Raw genomic sequence first — 21,234 nt, 5'->3', positions numbered from 1 at the left:
GAAAGAGCACCCTTGTTTCTGGTTTCTCTTTGCAGAAATGCAGTTTCCAGTGAGAGTCTCTCTTTCTGGCTCATCTACAATACCCACTATTCTGGCTTAAAGTGTCATTTTGTATTCTGTAAATAATGAGGAAAAAATACAATGTTTAAGAACACACCACCTTCCTGAACCTGATAGTGAGTTGGTCCATGTTTTAGAATAGGTCAATGCCTGGGTTAGCAGCATGAATTTGGGACTTGAAAGTAACAGAGCTGGAAAGAGACTAAGGGTTAATTCTTGGGGACAATTGTGCTCTTAGCTAGCTAATGAGGCACTCACTTCATTGTACTGAATGAGACAGAATTCTAATAATCTCATTTGCAGTTACAATTGCTGACTTTTCTAATTTTCTGCACTTCCATTCTCAGTTCTCTACTGTTTAGTTTGTTGAGTGCATCTTAACATTCAGATCACTTCAGTTTGGTAGGTTAAAAATGGAATAAAGCAAAATTCATAGTTTTTAAAATGAATCAGTCTGACAAATAGTGAGCAATTAAGATCATAGAGCCATAGAAAAGTAGGGCTGAAAGGGACCTCTGGAGGGTCTCTAATCCAGGGGTGGCTAATGTGCAACATGGGTGCCACAAGTGGTATTGCCTTTATGTGTGGCACACAGCAGATTGGGGAGAGGACAGGCAGCATAACAGCAGATAGGGCAGAAAGCAGAGCAGCAGCCTGATCAGGGAGCAGAAAAAACTGAGCAGCAGATCAGGTAAGGAAAATGTATTGGAGTGGCACTCAAGAAGGATGCAGGGTTAATTTGCTGCATGCCTGTCAAAAAGGTGTGGCGCCCACTTATGTAATCCAACCCCCTGTCTGAGGCAGGATCCTATGCAAATGGTCCCATGCAAATTCTTGTCTAACCTATTACTAAAATAATGCAGTCAACTCTGATATACAACCACAAGGCCTGCTATAGGTAAAGCTGGTCAGTGCCTTGCTGCTGCAAGGGTTGTTAAATTACACTTGAGTGATCCAAGGAAGAGGGCCATACCCCTGCTCAGAGGAAGGCAAAGCCCCTCACAATCTGTACCAGTATGACCATGGGGTAAAATTTCTTCCTGATTCCAAATGTTGGAATTGGTCTGAGCCTGAGCATAAGGGCAAGACTCTCTAGCCAGGAACCCCCAAATTTTAGTCCCAGGAGGTGCATTGGCACACCCCAGTCAAAATTCCCAGCTTTGGTTGCAGCCAACACCCAGTGCTTCTGGGGAAGGAGGGGTGCAAGAAAACAAAACCTGACACATGTAGCAACAGGAGAGGAAAACAATTCATCTCAGCCCCATGGGACAACCAGCAAAGCCCAGAAGCGTGGGAAATACCTATACAATTGCAATGGCATAGCTATTCCTAGATCATCCCTAATGTAATGATAAATATTCTGTTCTGAAAAATTCACATTTCCAGCATTCAGAAATACAGCAGCTGTGTGTGAAGCATCACAACCTTCCATAATCATCACAGAGCAAGGGAATACTGACTCTATAATACACCTACATGAGCCATCTGCCCTCCCCACCCTCATCCCCTCCCCCCCCCCCCTTCTCTACACAAATTACATTGTAAGAAAGAGCTAGCTTGTGAATGTACAAACTTTGGACTAGGCTTCTCAACCGTCTATGGCCAGGTGTTTGACCTGTCCAAAGATACTTTCCCTTTTATGCATCCAAAGATCCTCACTTTAGCTGTTTTAGTCTCAACATTTCACTGATTATCTGTCTATGATGACCTCTCAGGCCCTTTCTGAGCCATTACTTTCCAAGATGAGAATTCCATGTGTAAATTGTATTTTTTTATTCCTAGAAATTAAAACACATTTATTATTATTATTATTACCATATAACTAGGTGAGTCATCAGTATGGCAGAGTAACCTGTCTCCTTTTACTAGCCTACTAAACTTGTGTTATCTACAAAATTAATCAGCAAAGGTTTTATGTTACTATCTAGATCATTGCCAAAACACTAGTGTTGGATCAAGAATTGATTACTGTGGGAGCCACTTATTGATATCTCCTGAATAACAATTTTTCTTTGGGACCTGTCACTAAGCTAGTTTTTATTCCATCCAATGTGTGGCAAGTTAAATCCATATAACGTTTTGGGGGGGGGAGTTAAATAAAGAAGTCTCAGGCATTTCTCCCAAATGCCTAGGAGAAATCAAAGTATACTCTATCAAAAAGAACAATCCTATTCCAGAAAGATAACTAGTTTGTCTGACAAAACCTACTTTCTATGAAACTATGATGATAAGCCTTCATTATGTTTTTAACCTCTAATTCTTTGTTGATTGGGTCCCAAATGAACTGTTCCATTATTTTGCCCAGGACTGACATCAGGTTAATTGGTCTATGGACCCCTGAGTCATCACTTCTTTACCATTTTTAAATATTGGAATTTTCCAAATGTCCCCAGCTGTGTTAATTTCTAACATAATAATTCAGAGAATGCTCTAGCTAGTTCCTTTTAAAATTACATTATTTATATTAGCATTAATTTAAAAAACTTAATATTAACAGATGCTGTCTCTCTCTCCTCTTTTAAAAACAGTAAACATTTTAGTCTCAACATTTTCTGGAATAGGTACATCCTCCTGTGTTATTCTTTAAATGCATCCTCCTTAGATATTGTAATTTGAAAGCCAAAAAACCCTTTACTCTGCCCCAGAGGTCAACAAATAGCACCCTTCATTTAATAACTACTTTCTCCAAGAATTCCTAAATGCAATCTTAAGCTAACTGTCTGTTTCTAAACTGCTTCCAATATGAAAGATCTATCTAGATGTCTGGTTTTGTTGTTTTCCATTTTAATAAACAAAGAAAAATTAACATATTGTATTCCTGGGTCAACTGTGCTCCCTCTATTTAGTGAAAACAAAAGAAGTCACAGCCTATAATCCATTACTGACATGGGGTACTCTGGTCTAGCCAACATTTGTAGAAAGGTGCCAGAGTTTTACTGGTGTTACTGATCTAGCTGGTGTTTGCATGGGGGTAATGAAATCCTAAATGCAGATTCTAGAGTAGTTAATGTATCGAAGTCTGCTTAAATTAGATGCTGTGTTGTACTGTTCTTATGGAAAACTTCATTTAAGGATTTTTAGCAGTATTTCAAGATTTTGTATGCAGGAGAGACTGTGAAAAAAAATGCTGGTTTAGAAGCCATTCTTCTGACTGTATGGCCAGATTGATTCTATGTAGAAATATCGCTTTTGCTATTGATTTTTTCTTTCAATGGTTGAATGAAGGATTATAAGATTTAATAAGGTGAATGGCTGTGGCTATGAAAGCAGAAAACTGTAGTAAATAGTTTAGCTGGTCTTTTTTTAGTGGAAAAAAAAATGTTTGGTATGTTTTCATTTAATATTTCTACTACTTAGATATTTAAAGGAACACTCCCAAAAATAAACCCTACTTCTGTGCACAATATTATGCAGCTGATCAACTATGAAAATGAATCACAGTGGAACGGGATGGAAGACAAAAACCATCTTGCTTCTTAAATCTGGGGACCAAAACCATTTCATGAATTGCATGTAGTTTGCTGCTTATAGAAATATTTTTATGGTAAATGTATGTATAATCATAAATGTGACAACACTATACTAAACTTTGGCCATTTCCTTTAACAGGCTGGGAAAGAAGAGACATCTCTTGTAAATCCCAGCAAGACCTCCAGCCTGCAGGACCGTAATGTAAGGTCTGTTACTTCTTGTTTGTAGGGAAAGCAACAAATAAATACATTACATAGTAAATTTTCAAAGCATGATCTACAACATGCATGCCCTAACTCCATATGTATTAATCTAAATTACTGGGCCGAATGTAGCCAGAAAAGAAAAAATTAGCCTGATTAGGTAGTATTTTTTCAGGGATCATATGTGTATGTCTAACTATAGATATTAAAAAAAAAAAATCATCATAGGTGATGCAGGGAAGAAACTTCGAAAGACTTGTATGATCAATTTCAATTCATAGACTCATAGAAAATTATGGTTGGAAGGGATCTCGAGGTCATTCAGTCCAACCATACAGGCAAAAATAGCTGCATTTTGGTAGGAAATCTGTACAAGAATCGGCCTCTAAGTAGTTTGCTAAAATTCAGGATAGCTTTGAAGTTATAATCTTGCTTTTTTATTTTTTGATTGATTTCCACTCTCATGCCTTTGATCAGTATACTGCAGTTCCTAGTTCAATGAAATCTTCAGCAGCTGCTGCTTCATTGTTATATTTGTGGTACAGTAGTGCCTAGGAGCCCCAGGGCCTTATAAGACAGCACATTTGCTCTGGTGAAACATACGTTGGTTTTGTACACTGCTTAAAAATTGCACCAAGATCTGGAGCCGACAGACATACAGCTATCTGAGGTGCTACATGCTGTACGTGCTTTTACAGTGCCCCGCTACACAAGGACAGAGGATTACGTAATAGCTTATTTCCCTTGCTAGATGGCTACCCTGGGATTAGACTGAGACAGATGTCACCCACACGGTTGTTTTCCCCGTTTTCCCCAGGGTAATTCTACACCCAATTGAAATAAATGACACGAAACCCTAGGGGCTCCTACAGACGTGTGGAGAGCCTGCTCTGACATGCTGGAAATCCAGCGCATCAGAGCAGACTCGATTAATCGAGTCTGCCGGGGCACAGAAATTAATGCGCTCCAGCAGCCTTCCACATCACATGTATCAGCGTCCCCATGCATCCCTGTACTGAAAAAATGGCAGCGGGGTGCTTTGAAATAAAATAGGGTCGATGAGCTTTAGTTCAAAGAGCCCTGCCACCATTTTTTCAGCACGGAAACACTGATACATGTGATGCACAGGCGCTTTTAATTAGCACAGCTTGCTAATTGAAGTGCCCGACACCACATCCCATAGCACACGTAAAAATGCCCCAGGGTTCTATATGGTTGTGTTTGTTTTTCCTTTACACCACGGTAAAGGCTGATTATGCAGTGAAAATGTGTTGTCTTTCCAGTCTCCCAGTCCCCTGACAGCCCCTTGAAGGTATGGACAAATATATGTTTGCAACCCTTTTAAAACTGGGCACATTTCAAAAGGCAGCAGCTGTTAAACTGTATTGAGCCAAGGATGATTCAAATGTAGCAAGCCCCTCCAACTTTAACATTGCTTATTCTAGTTGGAGCAGTTCTGCTATGCCTCAGCTCATTCACACATGACAATTGGAGCAGACCAGCTGCTGTCCTTTCCCCTTTTGAAAGGGATCCAAATGCATGCGTGTCCACACCCTGTTGTGCTAGGTGCTATCCAAACACAGAATATGCTTCCTTTCCTTGTTTTTCTACTTCCTGGAATTGAAAGAAAGGATTTGGTGCAGTGTGCAGAATTGGTTGATTTGCATTTTTTTGGTATTCTGGATGGCTTACTCTGAAAAACAGTTTTGTTGTGCTGGGAGCTGATTATTTTGATAGGGACTCCTTTGGCAAGGACTTAATTGCAATCTAATAATTTTGTCTGAATCATAGAGGAGTTTGCATGGTGGCATATCTGGGAACATTTTTACCTTTAAATGAAAGGCAGCAACATCCTTTAGTTCATCTGCACTGTCAGAAAGTCGCTCTGAGCACAGTTGCAGCAGGGCACAAATTGATTTGATGTGTGATAATTAAGCAGACTATATCAAACAGCTCATTATGGTAGCTCACCACAGTTTTTGATCACTGTACGGCAGCCTTTGCAGAGCGAGGGAGGAACACATTACTTCAAAAAGCTCACGGGTCTGCAATCAATAGTTCTATCGACTGCAAGTGCCTATCCTATTCTCTCTTGGATTCCCACAGCCTGGGCTGGATGCAAGCAAGGAAACATACAGAGAGCTTACCCTGTCTTTTCTTTTCTTCCCTTCCTGTAATACAACCAAGCACCAGTAGGAATAGGTGCTAAGTAGGGAGGGAGCATAGCAGGGTGGGAGGCACTTACTAGAGCTGTTTCAGGGTTTACCAGAAGGTAATAGAAGGCAGTCTGAGGACATGGCACCTACCTGCCAACTTCTTTTAGTGATTCTGTGAGATAGTGAATCTGCACATGTGAATCTATAGTTGTTTTCTGCTGAATCTGCTAATGCCAATGCATGTATACTTTCACTTTATATTTATGATATAGTCTGTGCCTGTTAGTCTGGCAGTCTGTTTTAAAACGTTTCCAACATTTTTTTTCAAGTGAGAACATGCACTGAAACTTCCCCTTTCTCTCAGATTCCCAGCTACTCCTATTTGGTGTATGACCTTTTCATCCTGGCTAGGGACCTACTTAATTTACAGCCAGACAAAGGCATTTTCGCAGCTTCATCACAGCACAAAGAACTGATTTCTCAGGCATTTCCTGGTAGCCCTGCCCCTCACCGCTGATTGGTGGAGAGGCTCCAGGGGGAGGAGGGATGAGGGGCAACCACTGTGTGAGCTGCTGGCTGTCCTCCCACCCACCCCACCAGCTGGCACCATCCCCTCCTGAACAGGCTGTGAGGCAGTGAGGACCACTGGCTCCCACTGGGGAGCCACCATTATACTTTTATGAAGCGTTTTTTTAAGTTGATTTTGCGGACAATTGTGGATTACGCAGCTCCTTCATAGAATCATAGAAGTAGGGTCGGAAGGGACCTTGTAGATCTTCAAGTCCGACCCCCTGCCTGGGCAGGAGGGAAACTGGGCTCAAGTGACCCTAGCCAGGTAGGCATCAAGCAGCTTCTTAAAGACCCCCAGGGTAGAAGCCAGCACCACTTCCCTTGGAAGTTGGTTCCAGATCCTAGCCGCCCTGACTGTGAAGTAGTTCTTACGGATGTCTAATCTAAACCTACTCTCCAACAACTTGTGGACGTTATTCCTTGTTATCCCGGGGAGCGCTAGGGGAAACAAGGTCTCCCCCAAACCCTTCTGGTCCCCCCTAGTGAGTTTATAGACGGTCACCAGGTCTCCCCTCAGCCTTCTCTTGTGAAGGCTGAACAGGTTCAGGTCCCGTAGCCTCTCGTTGTAGGGTCTGCCCTGCAGTCCCCAGATCATGCGGGTGGCCCTCCTCTGGACGCTCTCAATGTTGTCCACATCCCTCTTGAAGTGGGGTGCCCAGAACTGAACACAGTACTCCAGCTGCGGCCTGACCAGTGTCGCGTAGAGGGGGAGGATCACCTCCTTGGACCTACTTGAGATGCACCTGTGGATGCACGATAAGGTCCAGTTAGCCCTGCCGACCGTGACCTCACATTGTCGGCCCATGTTCATCTTGGAGTCAATAATGACTCCAAGATCCCTTTCTGCCTCTGTGCTCTCAAGAAGGGAGTTTCCCATCTTATAAGTGTGCTGCTGGTTACTACTGCCCAAGTGCAGCACCCTGCACTTGTCCGTATTGAAACGCATCCTGTTTTTGTTAGCCCACCCCTGCAGCCTATCCAGGTCTTGCTGCAGTCTTTCCCTCCCTGCTGGCGTGCCCACCTCACCCCAAATTTTGGTATCATCAGCAAATTTAAACTTAGGCTAAAGGAATGTGACCATTGCCTTGCTTTCCAGACAGTATAGTAGTCTTCTGATGCCCTTAGGTCTCTAACTTCTCCCAGATTTGCAGGCACCAATGCAGTTTGTCCCCACAGTAGCCTATGCCTTTATTTTTAGACTTCTGCTTAAGCTTCTCTCCAGAACAACACAAAAGTTTCAGTTAGTGCAGAACATGATGATCAATTTGCTTAGGAGAAACGAGCTAGCGTGAGTGAGTACCTTATGCATTTGCTACATGTGCCATGTTGGCTTGCCATCTGCTTGTATGTATGCCCTTTAAATATCCCTGTGTTCATTTAAAAATTGAACCCAGTATCTGCCCAAATTATACTGGAATATTCACCTGTCTTTCTGCAGGACAGTTGTGTCAGGGATAGTGACTTCACGTATCTGATTTCTAAACTTATAACTATAGCATGCATTAATAAAATATCCTGATTGTCTGAACTCATGATATTGTACAGTTCCTTTGCGTGTGGTAATGTGGTAAAGGTGAACAGAGGCAGCTCTGATACCAAAGCATAGTTTTTTGTATGTCAGGGACCAGGGTGGGTGAGATGCAATAGAAAGTGCTATAATTAGTATAATTCACCGTGTGGTTTAGATGAAGGAACTGTCTCTTTTATAGTCATCTTGCTCACAACTCCTTTGCCAGTCTAGAGATTGCATTGCTAATGAATTTCATAGATTTCATAGTTTTCATAGACATTAGGGCTGGAAGGGACCTCGGAAGATCATCGAGTCCAGCCCCCCGCCCAAAGGGCAGGAAGTCAGCTGGGGTCATAGGATCCCAGCAAGATAAGCATCCAGTTTCATCTTGAAGGTGTTCAATGAAGGCACTTGAACCACCTCCGGTGGCAGGCTGTTCCAGACTTTGGGGGCTCGGACAGTAAAGAAATTCTTCCTTATGTCCGGCCTGAAACGATCTTGTAGTAGTTTGTGACCATTCAACCTTGTCATCCCTTGGGGCTACTTAGAATTAACTACTTAGACATGGCCTGTACTCCCCTGAGCAATTATTTTAGCATCTGCCATAGCAGACTCAATTTGGTTAACAATTGCTATAGCTCTTTGTAAAATTAGTTCTGGTTCAAGAAGTAATTACTCGTGTATGTGCAATATTGCTGGTTTTTGCCACAAGCTGGTCTCCAGCCATTTTGGACATAGCCTCTTAATGGCATGTAACATCATCTTCTTATAAAGGAGCAACATATTTGCCTGTTTAGTCACCCATTTTCCATGTGTGTTGTGACTCTTTCTGCATTCACGGTCATTTTAGGTATGAAAGAATTATATGAAGTTGAAACTCCAGTTGCCGAGACAGTTCTCAGAGTAGGGAAGTATCTAAACTATGTGTGGTTGTACAGTCCACAGACATTTTAATATGTTTTAAATGCCTTCTGATGTTTCCATTATCAGTTGGGCTATCATCCTACATAGAGATTTAAGTAGGAGGCTGGGAGGAGGCAGAAGGCAGATCAGCTCTTCCTTCTCTGCTAACAGCAGAAGGAGACTTCCCACTCTTCTCTCCAGTTTTGGAGAGTAATGCCACGGTTCCCTCTTCACAGGGGTGCACTTAGGACCTCCTCCTCCTTTCTTCAATCTGCTTTCAACACTGGCTCTTAGTGATACAGAACAGGTGTAGAAGAGGCTTAAATGTCAGGTTTAAGTAGGAGTTCTGCAATCCTTGTTGCCAAGGGATTTTGGGAGAAGAACAAATAACCGCATCTAACCTGGAGGGAGACCTCATACACACTTGTGTGCATTAAGATAGTACCCCAGGTTCACTCAAGCTCCATCTTTATGATCAAGTTGAATTTCAAACACCACACATTCAAGAGCACTGTAGACAAACATGCAAATGACTGATTAGATGAATGCACACTGCTAACTGATTCCCAATCCCTGTTCCCTAGCATGATCTTCTTAGTTTTGCAGAGTGTGCATCATTTGGATTGAGGATGTTACTATTGCTGGAAACTGTTGTTTGGTGTTGGATTAAAACCTGTGTATGTGCCCTTTCAGAGGATTTTAGGCTCCCCTTGTTTCTGGTGCGTTATAAAAAAATGCTGCTATGTTGCTTAAAAGAAGATGTCAGTCCGCTCGGCTCATTACACAGACTGTGTCAAATCAAGAGTATAGCTGGCTTGTGGTTGTCATTTTGAAGAGCATGGCATGCTGTGTTAAGGCTGAGAAAAATGTTTGTAAGGGACCTATCAGCATTTGGCTAGCTTTAGGTTCTCATAGCTAAAGTCACTTTGCAAATGTTTGGCCAAGTTTAGATGAAAATGTTTCTGTCCCTAGAATGACTGGAAAATAGTGTAGTAGATTCTCCTTCAAATCTGGAACTGGAGTGTTTGGGGGCTGTGAGTGGTCAAATAAGTTCTCTGACCAGCTAAATGTAAGGCCTTGTTGCACGGGACACTTAGTACTTGTTAAATCTGTGCAGTAATAAAGTTAGATGATGTTCTGAGCAGTGGCACGGTAGTGTTTCCTGTGATCTCTAACATGCATGGGTCACATATTGCTGGTCCTAGCTCTAACACTGCACCAGAATCTGGAACCAGCTGATTTGTCGATCCTAGTCCTGGGACCTTCTAGGGCTGTGAGCATCTGGCTTTCAACTTGATCCTGGAGGAACCTGACAAGTGAAAAATCCAGGATTCATCCCCCTGATGTGTGTGGCTTTCCTCATCTCACCTGGAGGCTTGATACAGTAGAGGGGTCCCTAGCTGGAGTCAGAGCTGGCTGGCTGAGGATTGCACTTGGCTCATGTTATCTTCATGGAGCAGTCCAGTGGTAGCTAAACACATCATTTAATATGATCTGGAGATAGTCCTTGCATGAAAAATAGTAACTTTGCTACAATCTGAGAGCACTTAGGATGTACTTTACTGCTTGAATGTGGAGCTACCCACATTTTAAGTGCATTTAGTAATATGGCCCTGACCTCTCTGTGGTCAGGAAGATTAAGAGAAGCTATTTTGGCTTGTTTCCTCAAAACAAGATGTGATGTCTCAGCATTACTTCCTCCTGCCCCCATGCACTGGGATTGGGCCTCAAGGGGCCAACACCACCCCCTCTCACCAGGATTGGGCCCCAGGAGCTCAGCACTACCCCCTCCTATCCCCAAATGCTGGGATGGGGCTGTGGGGCCCAGTGCCACCCTTACCCAGCCCTTCATGCTGAGCTCAGATACCTGATCCAGTGCTCAGGGCCCAGCAACTTTCCATGTGTCTGGAAATTTGGCAGCAGGGGAGTAGTGCCACCACTCCACCACTGCCAAATTTCAGGGAGCCCCATAGGCTGTGTCTGGCCCATGGGCAGGGGGTTGAGCACTCCTGTTCTAAGTGTCTGCGGGGCGGAGAGGGGAGAGAAGGAATCCACTACAAAAATGCTTGAAAGAGGTAGCAAGCCATTGCCTTTTTCCGATGCAAACATCCCTGTTTTAAAGGTGTTCAGGGAGGACTTGCCATACGGTGTATTGGTTGTCGGGGGATTGTAAAGAAGTAATAGAATTCACACTGCCTGGTGGAATCTTCCACAAGTTCAGAGAGTTGTGCTCAGTATCTAAATTGAACCTTCTGAGATTTCCATGGCTAGCTGTCTGGTTTTCCCTTTGTCTGAGGCTCATTTACTACAGGTTCTTACTGCTATAGCAAGACAAGCTTACCCTAGTGATCTAGCATTCAGGCTAGGGTATGTAAATTTATTTCTTCCTCCGTCCAGTACAGATAGACTAATCCCCAGTGTAACTTCAGTAGCTCCAAGAATTACAGTGACAATGACTGAGGTGAGATAAATACAGACCCTGAAAGTTAGTCATGCTTTTGGTAGGCTCTGAGATCCTGCCTAGAAACACTCCGGATTCCATTCTTTGAAAATGTAGCTTGCAAAGATTATACTACGTTTACTCATATTAAGGTAGCCTTTTCTTCTATCAAAGTATCTCTTTTGCACAGAACTATATAGGATACCATGAAATTATTTTCTAGTGCCTTGTCTGTGTGGAGAGTGGGGAGTTAATGATTAGAAAGGTATTGAAGAAGGGCCTGATAGAGTGCTCCAGGCCTAGACAATGTAATGGAAAGGTTGGGCATCAGCTAGCTTCTTTGGCCATTTGTAGACGACACAGGGGTTTACTTTGCCCTAGAGGTCTTGAAGACCTCTAGGGTAGATGATTGCACCACTTCTGGGGGGAACTTGTTCTATAATCTGGACACCCCAGTTGTAAAGAAGTTTTTCCTAATGTTCAGCCTGAAACTACCTTCCAGAAGTTTGCGGCCGTTGTTTCTAGTTTTCCCTCGGAGCACCCCGGTGAACAGTTGTTCACAAAGCCCCTGATGTACACCTCAGATATAGTGGTAAGCCACAATCAGGTCCCCTTTCAGCCTTCTTTTCTTTAGGCTGAAGAGTCCAAGATCCCTCAGCCTCTCCTCATATGGCTTGCCATGCAAGTCCTTGATCATGCGGGTGGCCCTTCTCTGGACCTCTCAAACTTTAGCACATCCTTGTTGAAGTGCGGCGCCCAGAACTGGACATAATACTCCAGCTGCGGCTGCACCAGTGTTGAAAGGGAGAATCAAAGGGAGAATCACCTTGGATTTACTGGAGATGCATCGATTGATGCATGCCACAGTTTTGCATCAATATAAATATGAGTCTCACATTGCTGGCTCATATTCATGCCGGGGTCTATTGTTATCCCCAGGTCCCTTTCATTTATAGTGCTGGTCAGGTTAGCGATGCCCAGCCTGTAGGTGTGCTGGGGGTTCTTTCTTCCCAGATGTGGCACTTTGCATTTCTCTATGTTGAACCTCATCTGGTTCCATTCTGCCCAACATGCCAGCCTGTCTAGGTCTGCTTGTATGTGCAGCTTATCTGCGGGTGGGTCTGCACAACCCCCATATCTTGGTGTCATCTGTGAACTTGGCCAATGGACTTTTCACTCCCTCATCCAGGTCGTTGATGAAGATACTGAACAGCACTGGACCAAGTACCAACCCCTGGGCTATGCCACTGCCCACATCTCACCAGGACGACACTGGTCCATTCATTTGGACTCTCTGTGTCCTATCCTGCAACCAGGTTTGCACCCACTTGACGGTCCCGCAGTTGAGCCTGATATCTTCTGGTTTTCTGATCAGTACCTTGTGGGATACCAAGTCAAAGGCTTTCTGGAAGTCAAGATATATGATGTCAACTGCTTTTCTCTCATCCAGGTGACAAGTCACCTGATCATAGAAAGAAATGAGGCTGGTCAGACAAGACCTACCCGCAACGAAGCCTGCTGGCTATCATTCAGTACCATGCCTTCTGCAAATTTGTCACATATATCCTCTTTGATGAATATTTCTAGGATTTTCCCTGGAGTAGAAGTTAAGCTAATTGGCCTGTAGTTTCCTGGGTCTTCACGCCTCTCGTTTTTGAAGATGGGCAGAACACTGGCCATCTTCTAGTCCTCTGGGATTTCTCCAGAGGCCCATGATTTTTGAAAGACCTTTGCCAGGGACTCTGCAATTACTTCGGCCAACTCTTGCAGCACTCTTTGGTGGAGTTCATCCAGTCCTGCTGATTTATATACATCTAATTTCTTTAATTGATCATACACCGGTTCTATGGCAATGGTGAGAATGGTGTCAATCCTGCCCTGCTCGTTCTGTGCCCTACCTGGCATATTGTTCCACTTGGTCTTGTGAAAGAACAAGGCAAAGTAGTCATCTAGGAGTTCTGTTTCTTCCTGAGTGGTAGTGATCAGGTATCCTGAGGCATAGAGCAGCGGCCCCACACTGCCATTAGTTTTCCTTTTACTCCCTATGTAGCTAAAGAAGGACTTCTTTTTGTCCTTGATTCTTGTAGCTAGGTTTAGTTTGGGTTCTGCCTTAGCTTGCCTAATCTGTTTTCTACAAGTGCGGGCCATTGTCATGTAGTTTTCCTTGGAGGCTATCCCAAGCTTCCATTGTTTGTACACCTCTTTCTTTTTCTGTAGGAGGGCTGCAACTTCCCTGCTTAGCCAAGAGGGTTTTTTGACCCTTCTGCTACTTTTTCTCCATAAGGGAATGGATTTTCTCTGACCCTTAAAGATTGTATCCTTAAGGAACGACCGTTTTTCTCGTGGTCCCTTTACCTGTGGTCCTTGGTCTCTCAGGGCAATCTCTACTAGTGACCTGAGCTTATTAAAATTTGCATTTTTGAAGTCTAAGACTTGAAGCTTGGTATCTGTTTTGTCAGACTTGCAATGGACCGTGAACGTAATGATTTCACGGTCATTGTCACCTAGGCTGCCCTCTATGTTTAAGTTGATTACCAGGTCATCCCCTTTGGCCAGGACCAGGTCAAGAACTGCATTTCCTCTAGTTGGCCTGTGCACCTCCTGGTTCAAAAAAAAAAGCTCTTCAGTGCTGGCCAGGAAGGATCGTGATCGATCAGAGCTGGCCAAGCACTCCTCCCAGGAGATGTCTGGGTAGTTGAAGTCACCCATGACAACCATGTCCCGTGCATGTGCAGCCTCCATTAGTTCATGGGTGAACGCTAAATCAAGTTCCTCCCCTTGGTTACGCAGCCTTTAGTATACACCTACAGATAGGTCTCTCTCGCTACACCTCTCCCAGAGCTTGACACAGAGGGTTTCAAGCTGTTCTTCTTTGGGGTCAACATTGGCCTGTAGGGAGGTGTACTGCTCCTTCACATAGAGGGCAACACCCTCACCTCTTCCCTACCTGACCCCTTCTGTGAAGGACATAGCCCTTTATGGCTATGCTCCAGTCATGAGAGGAGTCCCACCAGGTCATTGTGATCCTTACTAGATCATAGTGCCCAGTGGAAAACAGGAGGACTAGTTCCTCCTGCTTGTTCCCCATGTTTCTGGCATTGGTGTACAGGCACCTAAGTCCTTCTACCTGTTGTGTTGAAGGGGAGCTGTTTTCTGAGCTCCAGTAAGAGTGGCTTGCTTGGTTTCATTGTTAATGGAGCTTTCCTGTATATTGGTCCCTGGGTGGGCTCCAGTTAGCATTTCCCCATCCCCCTGCTGTCTTAGTTTAAAACCCTAAGAGATCAGCCATCCTGGCTGAGAAGAGGGACTTACCTTTCTATGTGAGGTGGATGCTGTCTCTCCCCAGGAGTCCTCTGTCCTTGAAGTGGGCTCCATGGTCGTAGAAGCCGAAGCCTTCTTGGTGGCACCACCATCGGAGATGCTGGTTCACCTCATCAATGCATTCTTGCCTCCTTGGACCATGGCCTGCAACAGGGAGCACAGAGGAAAAAACTACCTGAGCCCCCAATCCTTTAAGCCCAGCTCCCAGAGCCTTGTAGTCACTCATGACGCAGTCTGGATTGCTTCTGGCCGTGTCATTTGTTCCCACATGGATAAGGAGCATGGGGTAATAATCTATGGGCTGAACAAGCCTGGGGATCCTCCCTGTGACATCATAGATCTGTGCCCCAGGGAGACAGCAGACCTCCTCTGCTGTGGGATCCGGCCGGCAGATGTCTCCCTCCATTCCTCTCAGCAGGGAGTCACCTACTACAATTACCCAATGTCTTCTCCTCCAGTTGCTCTGTTGCCTTGCAGCATGCCTGGTGGCCGTTGTGGGTGCAGCCTCTGTTGCTGCACTTTCCATTGCTACAGTCACTCCCAGCGATGCCAGGGCCCCAATTCAGTTCCCCAGCTGCACTGGAGGAGATGTTCCAGCAATGCGGGGTCTAATTCTGTGTCATCTAGAACTAGAGGTGACTGTCTTCTATCCGTCCATGTCAGGTCCCTCTTGTGTTGCCATCCCTCCATTTGAGCAATCCTGCAAAGACTGGAAGTACCTGTCAATCTCATCCTCAATGGCTCTGATCTCACACAGCCTGCTAACCTCTGTCTGGAGTTCCCTCACCTGTCCCTCCAGGGCCTCAATCCGGGCACATGTGGAACAGGTGAGGGGACTCCTGGCCATCCCACTGCCCCCAGACCCACTAGGCAACCCCTGCAGGGGGGGGGGGCGGATGCTGCCGGCCCACCCAAAGGTACTGTCTGGGTGGAGGCCTCAGAGGAGCCCTAGGCAGGAGGCAGCATCCCTAGTGCTTCTCTCCGTGGCAGTGGTGCCCCTCTCCCCCAGGCAGCACCCACCCACAGGTACCCGGATCGGGCAGTCCCAGGGGGTACTGCAGCTGCAAAGGGAAGTACCAGGCTCCCACATAGCTCAAGCAGGCAGGCAGGCTCAGGGGTAGAGCAGAGATCAGGCTCACTGCTTTTTTTTTTTTTTTTTTTTTTTTTTTTTTTTCCTCCAATGGAGCCTGCCTTCCCGGGCTATTGCCGGGCTACCTGCCCGGCCTGCCTGCAGATCCCTTGAGCCTCATGCAGTCCAGTGCTTGCCTCCATGGCTGTAGGATAGGAAACTAATACTCCTTGGAGGTGTTTTACTTTGCAGCACCCCAAAGTCATTTGCTGCATCTCACAGTCATTTAAGATGCATTACACCACCGAATATGCTACAGCAGCTGGAATTAATGTGCAATACGCAGCCGAATTTGCAAACTCATGCAAACAGCAGTGCCATTAAAGCGGTGCCAAAGGCATTTAATCCACTTTAAACCCTCTTTAAAGTGTCATCTACAAATAGCCTTTGCAGCTTACTCATGAATGAAGCAGGGCAGAGTTGGTCTTGACTAGAGGCAAGTGTGGGCCGAGAGATATTTGTTGTGGAGCAGCTATTCTGGGAAGGCATCACCTAATATTAACTGAAAATTAACACTCTGCACATTGTTGGTTTGCCCATGCCCTTCATGTTCACCTAGCTAAGCTCTCTGCTCCCATCTCCCCAGCCCTACTCAGGGTTTTGATTTAATTCATTGCTGAAACTTCCCACCTCCCAAAAAAATCAGCCTGGGGTAGACACACGGTGGAATTTCAACCCAAGTGTTTAAAGGCTGAAAAAGTTTTACAAGCAACTGAAAATGGGTTTTAATGAAGGGAAGTGTAAGGCAACTTGTTCTGTTTATAATGTGCTTGTGATTTTCAGTGTTGTTAGAGTTCTTTTGTTGAAGGTTATATGCTTCACACTTCTGATGATTTCTCTAAAACTGTCAAAAGACTAATGTATATAAGTAGTAACTCATTCTTCATCATCTGCTATATTTTAATCTTTATTTTGTGGTTAACCCTGTACTGCTAGACACGCACACCCGTGCAATTATTTGGATGTATTAAAAGCAGTGGATGTATAGTTTTTGTGATGCATTTTGAAAATAATATAATCAAAATTAATGTCATATAAATATTAAGAATCACATACATAAACATAAATGCCTCCAAGTCTGATGTAATCCCACAATGAAATATAAATAAGGATCCATCCTTGTAAAAATGTTTCCTTTGGCTGATCAGCTATTTTTTGTCATTGGTATTGCTTGATATTATCTCTAATGTGGTACGTTAATTGCCTACACTATTTATTTTCATGGTAACACACTTCTGGGTTTTTATCAATGCTCTGGCAGGCTTTATATCCCAAATGCTTCAGCATTTGTCTATGAATTTCTTTCTGTTAAGGCCAACTGTTGCATCACTTTCATTGATCCTTGTTATCCAAATTATCTCATCTTTCAAAAGATTGCAAATAAAAATATTTCTTTTGTGTGGGAGTAAGTAAAAGCACCATCTGGTGCTCTGCATATTCAGTTCTATTTTCTTTGTAAATTTTCCAATCCAAAACTAAATCATACTGTTATATTAGGACTAATTATATTAAGAGTTGTATAACATGTAACGCATGATGAAATGTTATGTCACAGTGTTGGCTGCTGTTAGAAAAGGGGTGGAGAATATTAAGTGATATCAAGTTGCAGGGTGGTCAGATGGCTTGGGAGATGAAAGCGGGGGGGTCTTTGGCATTCTTCCAAGTTCCCTAGATGAAATAAGTTTTCCTCATGTGAGCCATCAAAACAAGATGCCATTCTCGACAGCTGTTTGCAATCAGATTGTTTGTCTCAGGTCCATTCAATTAACTGAGTTTTGTCTTTTCATCTTAAATATGTACCTTGAGTGTGCCTTGTTGGCTTCTCCTTGATTGGAATAAAAAATAAGTTGTGTGAACTCCCAAATGCCACCTTTTTTGTGGCACCGATGAAAGACGTTGCTTACATTTGTGATTCTCCCTCTCCTATGGAATGGAATTGTTAACATTGTTGACATTCAAAATTGTCATTGATGAATAATATCTCAGCTAATCCCTCAGTGAGATGGACGGAGCCGTTCACATCTTTCAGAGTGATTGTTTCAGGCTCTCTGCAAATGGACATAGGCATCCTGTGGCTGTTCCTAGAACTCAGATAGAAATTTTTGTTGAGAGAAGCAAGGGTGAAGTTGGGCAATGGCAGCACATGGGGCAGTGGCAACAGTGGTAGCTGCTATTTTTGTGCCCCCACTGAAGTCAGTGCCCAGAGCTGGTGCTCTGTTCACATCCCTTTAGTTAGGCTCCTGAAAAGAGGTCTCTACTTGTAGCATCTCTTAGGAGTTGAGATGTCCTAAATCCCACAAATCTGAATAACAAGACAATGCCTCCTATTTTGAAATACCCCAGTTATTGATTGCAAGGGCCGTTCTCTTTGCTATTCCTAAGCAGTCCTACCTAGGCCATATATATGCTACAGTCTTCTACTATCCAGCCTTGGCAGTCTGTGATGTGATCCCCGGCTGACACAGCTGTGTTGATAAGAAGCCCTTGGGCAATTATACTAACAAAGCTGCATTTTTACAGGTATAGCTTGTTTCACTCATGGAGTGTGCTTTTTTTACTATACAAGTACAAAGTGTAGCTGTATCTATATAACTTTCTTCACAATAGAAGCAAACATTTTTCTGCTGTTTAATAGAAGTATTCCTATAATGGCAAAGTACTCCTTGCTCCTTATGTACTCCTTATGTTAAAATTGTCATACACTGTGTTTTTTTTAAAAGCATATGGGTCATTCTCATTCTCTATCACTTCAGGTTTTGTTCAAGCCCAGGTCAGTTACTATAAATAAGCCAAACATAGCCAAAGACAGCACTGGAAATAAGCATTTTTTAATTTGAAAAATTCAACTAGGAAAAATAAAAAAATACTAGATTCCAGCAAGGCAGATTCACTAGACCATAGAATTTAAGGACAGAAGGTGCTTCTATGATCATCTATTCTGAGCTGTTGGTCAACCCCTGGGTTAAACCCCTGGGCATTGGTGACATGTAGGGGGTGCATGTGGGTACATGTGCACCCCCTGAGATTGGCCACTGCTGGTGGCATCTGTGGGTGGTTGCTGCTCACCACCACCCCCACCCTGCCACCAATGTCTGTGTGTGCTTGCCGATTGGTACTCACCACCGCTCACCCCAACACCAGTCCTTCACAGCTGCTTGCGGGCAGTCCCCGGTTGCCACCGCCACCACCATTTGCAGGCAGTCACTGTGGCCCCCCAGCCTCGGGAGGCACGAGGCATTCATGACCCTGGGTTAAACTCAGTTTAAAATGTCATTCATATCTGTTCGTTTGGGTGACAAAAATCTTCAGTTCCATCTCCGAAGTAAAAATGGTTTTGTTTAAAGTCCAGCTGACTCCATTAAGAACTATGGGTGCCTGTACATGTACATTGAGGCTGCTCTGATGCGTTGTAATTACAGTGTGGCAGAGCAGACTTGATTAATCAAGTCTGGTGGCATGTGGTAATTATCGTGCTCCAGCAGACTCCAGCGTCACATGTAACAGTGCCCCTGTGCTGAAAAATGGTGGAGGGGCACTTTAACTAAAGCTTGTCACCTTTTTTCAGTGTGGGGATGCTGATACACATGACACTCTGGGCTGTCTCTAAGACCGCTCTAATAAAGTGCCTTTTTCTACTAAAGCAGTTTTCCAATGACCAAATAAGCCTCTGGAAAACTAACCTCAAAAAGGTTTTAGTCATCATAGCAAAAGAAATGTATATTATTGTTTCTGACCTGTATATACTCTTAATTTAGTTAAGAATAGTAGAAAAACCTCACACTGCAAGTTGAGGAAAAGTTCTGCTTTTTGCTTAGTTTGTGTGGTCTATGAGATCTGTAGTAGTGTTCCTATTTAGTAAATGGTTTCCTTCACTCCTGCCAAATGTTCACTACTGTATGTTCCCAATCACAGAGGCATATGATACGGCAAGCAGCTAGGAAGAGTGCTTTTCTGCTGTTCATTTTCCATAGGTGAGCAGCTGAGAACAAGACAGCCCCAGGGACGCAGCACAGATGGCTGCCTTCATTTAAGTAATTGCATCTGAGACTGAATTTGTTGTTTTTCAGTCCCAGCCTCTAATCCTGATATCATATACTGAGATGATCATAGGGAGTAGTCTTAGTCTGATAGAAAAAGTAAGGCAGATTGTTTCAAATGGCAAAAACTGCCTAGAACTTTTTTTTCCCTACCAAAATGAAGAAGGTGGGTAAGGACGCTTGTACCAGAGGAACAGGAGGAGCAGTGGATGTGTTGTCTCTGAGGTAGATGGAAGCAAACTCACAGGTAGCTTTAAAAACATGAAGGCATATTTCACACATGAAGTTTTAAAAACACAAACTGGACCTTTGCAAGGAACAGGAAGTTTTTCAGTGGCTCAGTTCTTGCTTTTCTTCTGTCTCTTTCCTTTGCTTCAGCTCATCTCTTGCTCCCTTGCTTGCTAATAAATGGTAAAACCACATTCTGAGCAAGCCCCCATGGTGACACGTGCCTTGTTCTGAATACTATGTTGAGCACCTTTGGCTGCTGCTCCTAAAACAGGCTGAGTTTCTCATAAAAGTTTATCTAAGATAGCATCCATCTTAAAGCTTGTTTACTTGTGTTTTCTTTGTAAGACTAATGAATAGACCTGCAAGAGTGAAGGAACTGATTCAATAAAGCTCTCTGATCTTTGGTCAGAAGCTTGCTGTATCTCTAATTTTACAGGCAGTTTCTTTTGACATGTCATTGCATGCTGACAGTCATTTTTGTCGTTGTCATTCTCACTAAGAAATGACAGGTTTTTATGCATCCTGCCAGATCATTAGGAGGCTCTGTCTTGGTTCAGTACCATTATTCTTCCATGTAACAGTTGGATACATACACAAAAATACTTTCTTCTGATTACACGGCATTGCCACTGTGCCTTATGTTGAAATTGTCATGCACTGTGCTTTTTTAAAAGCATGGGTCATTCTCATCCTCTATCACTTCAGGTTTTGTTCAAGCCCAGGTCAGTTACTATAAATAAGAAGAAACGTGGTTATAGCTGAACATAAAGACTCTATTTTAAAGAGCCAAAATAATTACAAGCTTTTTCTCTGAAAATCCATATCCTTTCATATGAGATAATATGCCCTTGCTATAAAATTCAAAAGGTAACAATAGAAATTATTCCACCTAATTCTTTTTCAGAGGTGTCATTGTGCTTTTTTTAGGGCTTTCTACTGTGTTAAAAGCCTGCTGTTTTTTAAAGAACCAAATCAGGTTCAGAGTTAATCATGCTCAGTATTTACCAAATCAAGTTCAGAGTTAATCATGCTCAGTATTTACTGGCATTCAGTGCGTGAACTGAGGGAACATTATACATGTCCAGTCGGCGGGAAAAAATGTACTCAGTCGGAACATACAGGGAGAATGACCAAAATTAAACAGGAACCATTGTGGAGGTCCATGTCCGCAGACAGAACAGGAGCTAAACCAAGCCAATTCTG

The 21,234-nt window shown here is 43.6% G+C and overlaps 1 protein-coding gene and 1 long non-coding RNA gene across 4 annotated transcripts in view; one reads left to right on the top strand and one right to left on the bottom strand.

Moving 5' to 3' along the window:
- EPB41L4B (erythrocyte membrane protein band 4.1 like 4B) overlaps positions 1–21,234 on the top strand; it is a 303,377-nt gene that overhangs the window by 218,184 nt on the left and 63,959 nt on the right. For all 3 annotated transcript variants that reach the window (XM_059728506.1, XM_059728508.1, XM_059728507.1), the window contains exon 19: positions 3,670–3,737. In XM_059728506.1, coding sequence (XP_059584489.1) covers positions 3,670–3,737 — 68 coding nt within the window. The remainder of the gene's footprint in view (positions 1–3,669; positions 3,738–21,234) is intronic.
- LOC109282772 (uncharacterized) overlaps positions 1–21,234 on the bottom strand; it is a 38,797-nt gene that overhangs the window by 13,363 nt on the left and 4,200 nt on the right. The window contains exon 2 of the long non-coding RNA XR_009462475.1: positions 14,626–14,778. This is a non-coding gene — a long non-coding RNA (uncharacterized LOC109282772). The remainder of the gene's footprint in view (positions 1–14,625; positions 14,779–21,234) is intronic.

Source organism: Alligator mississippiensis, chromosome 5 (genome assembly GCF_030867095.1).
Source record: "Alligator mississippiensis isolate rAllMis1 chromosome 5, rAllMis1, whole genome shotgun sequence".
NCBI classification, from domain to species: domain Eukaryota; kingdom Metazoa; phylum Chordata; order Crocodylia; family Alligatoridae; genus Alligator; species Alligator mississippiensis.
This window is presented reverse-complemented; position numbering and strand designations above follow the sequence as displayed.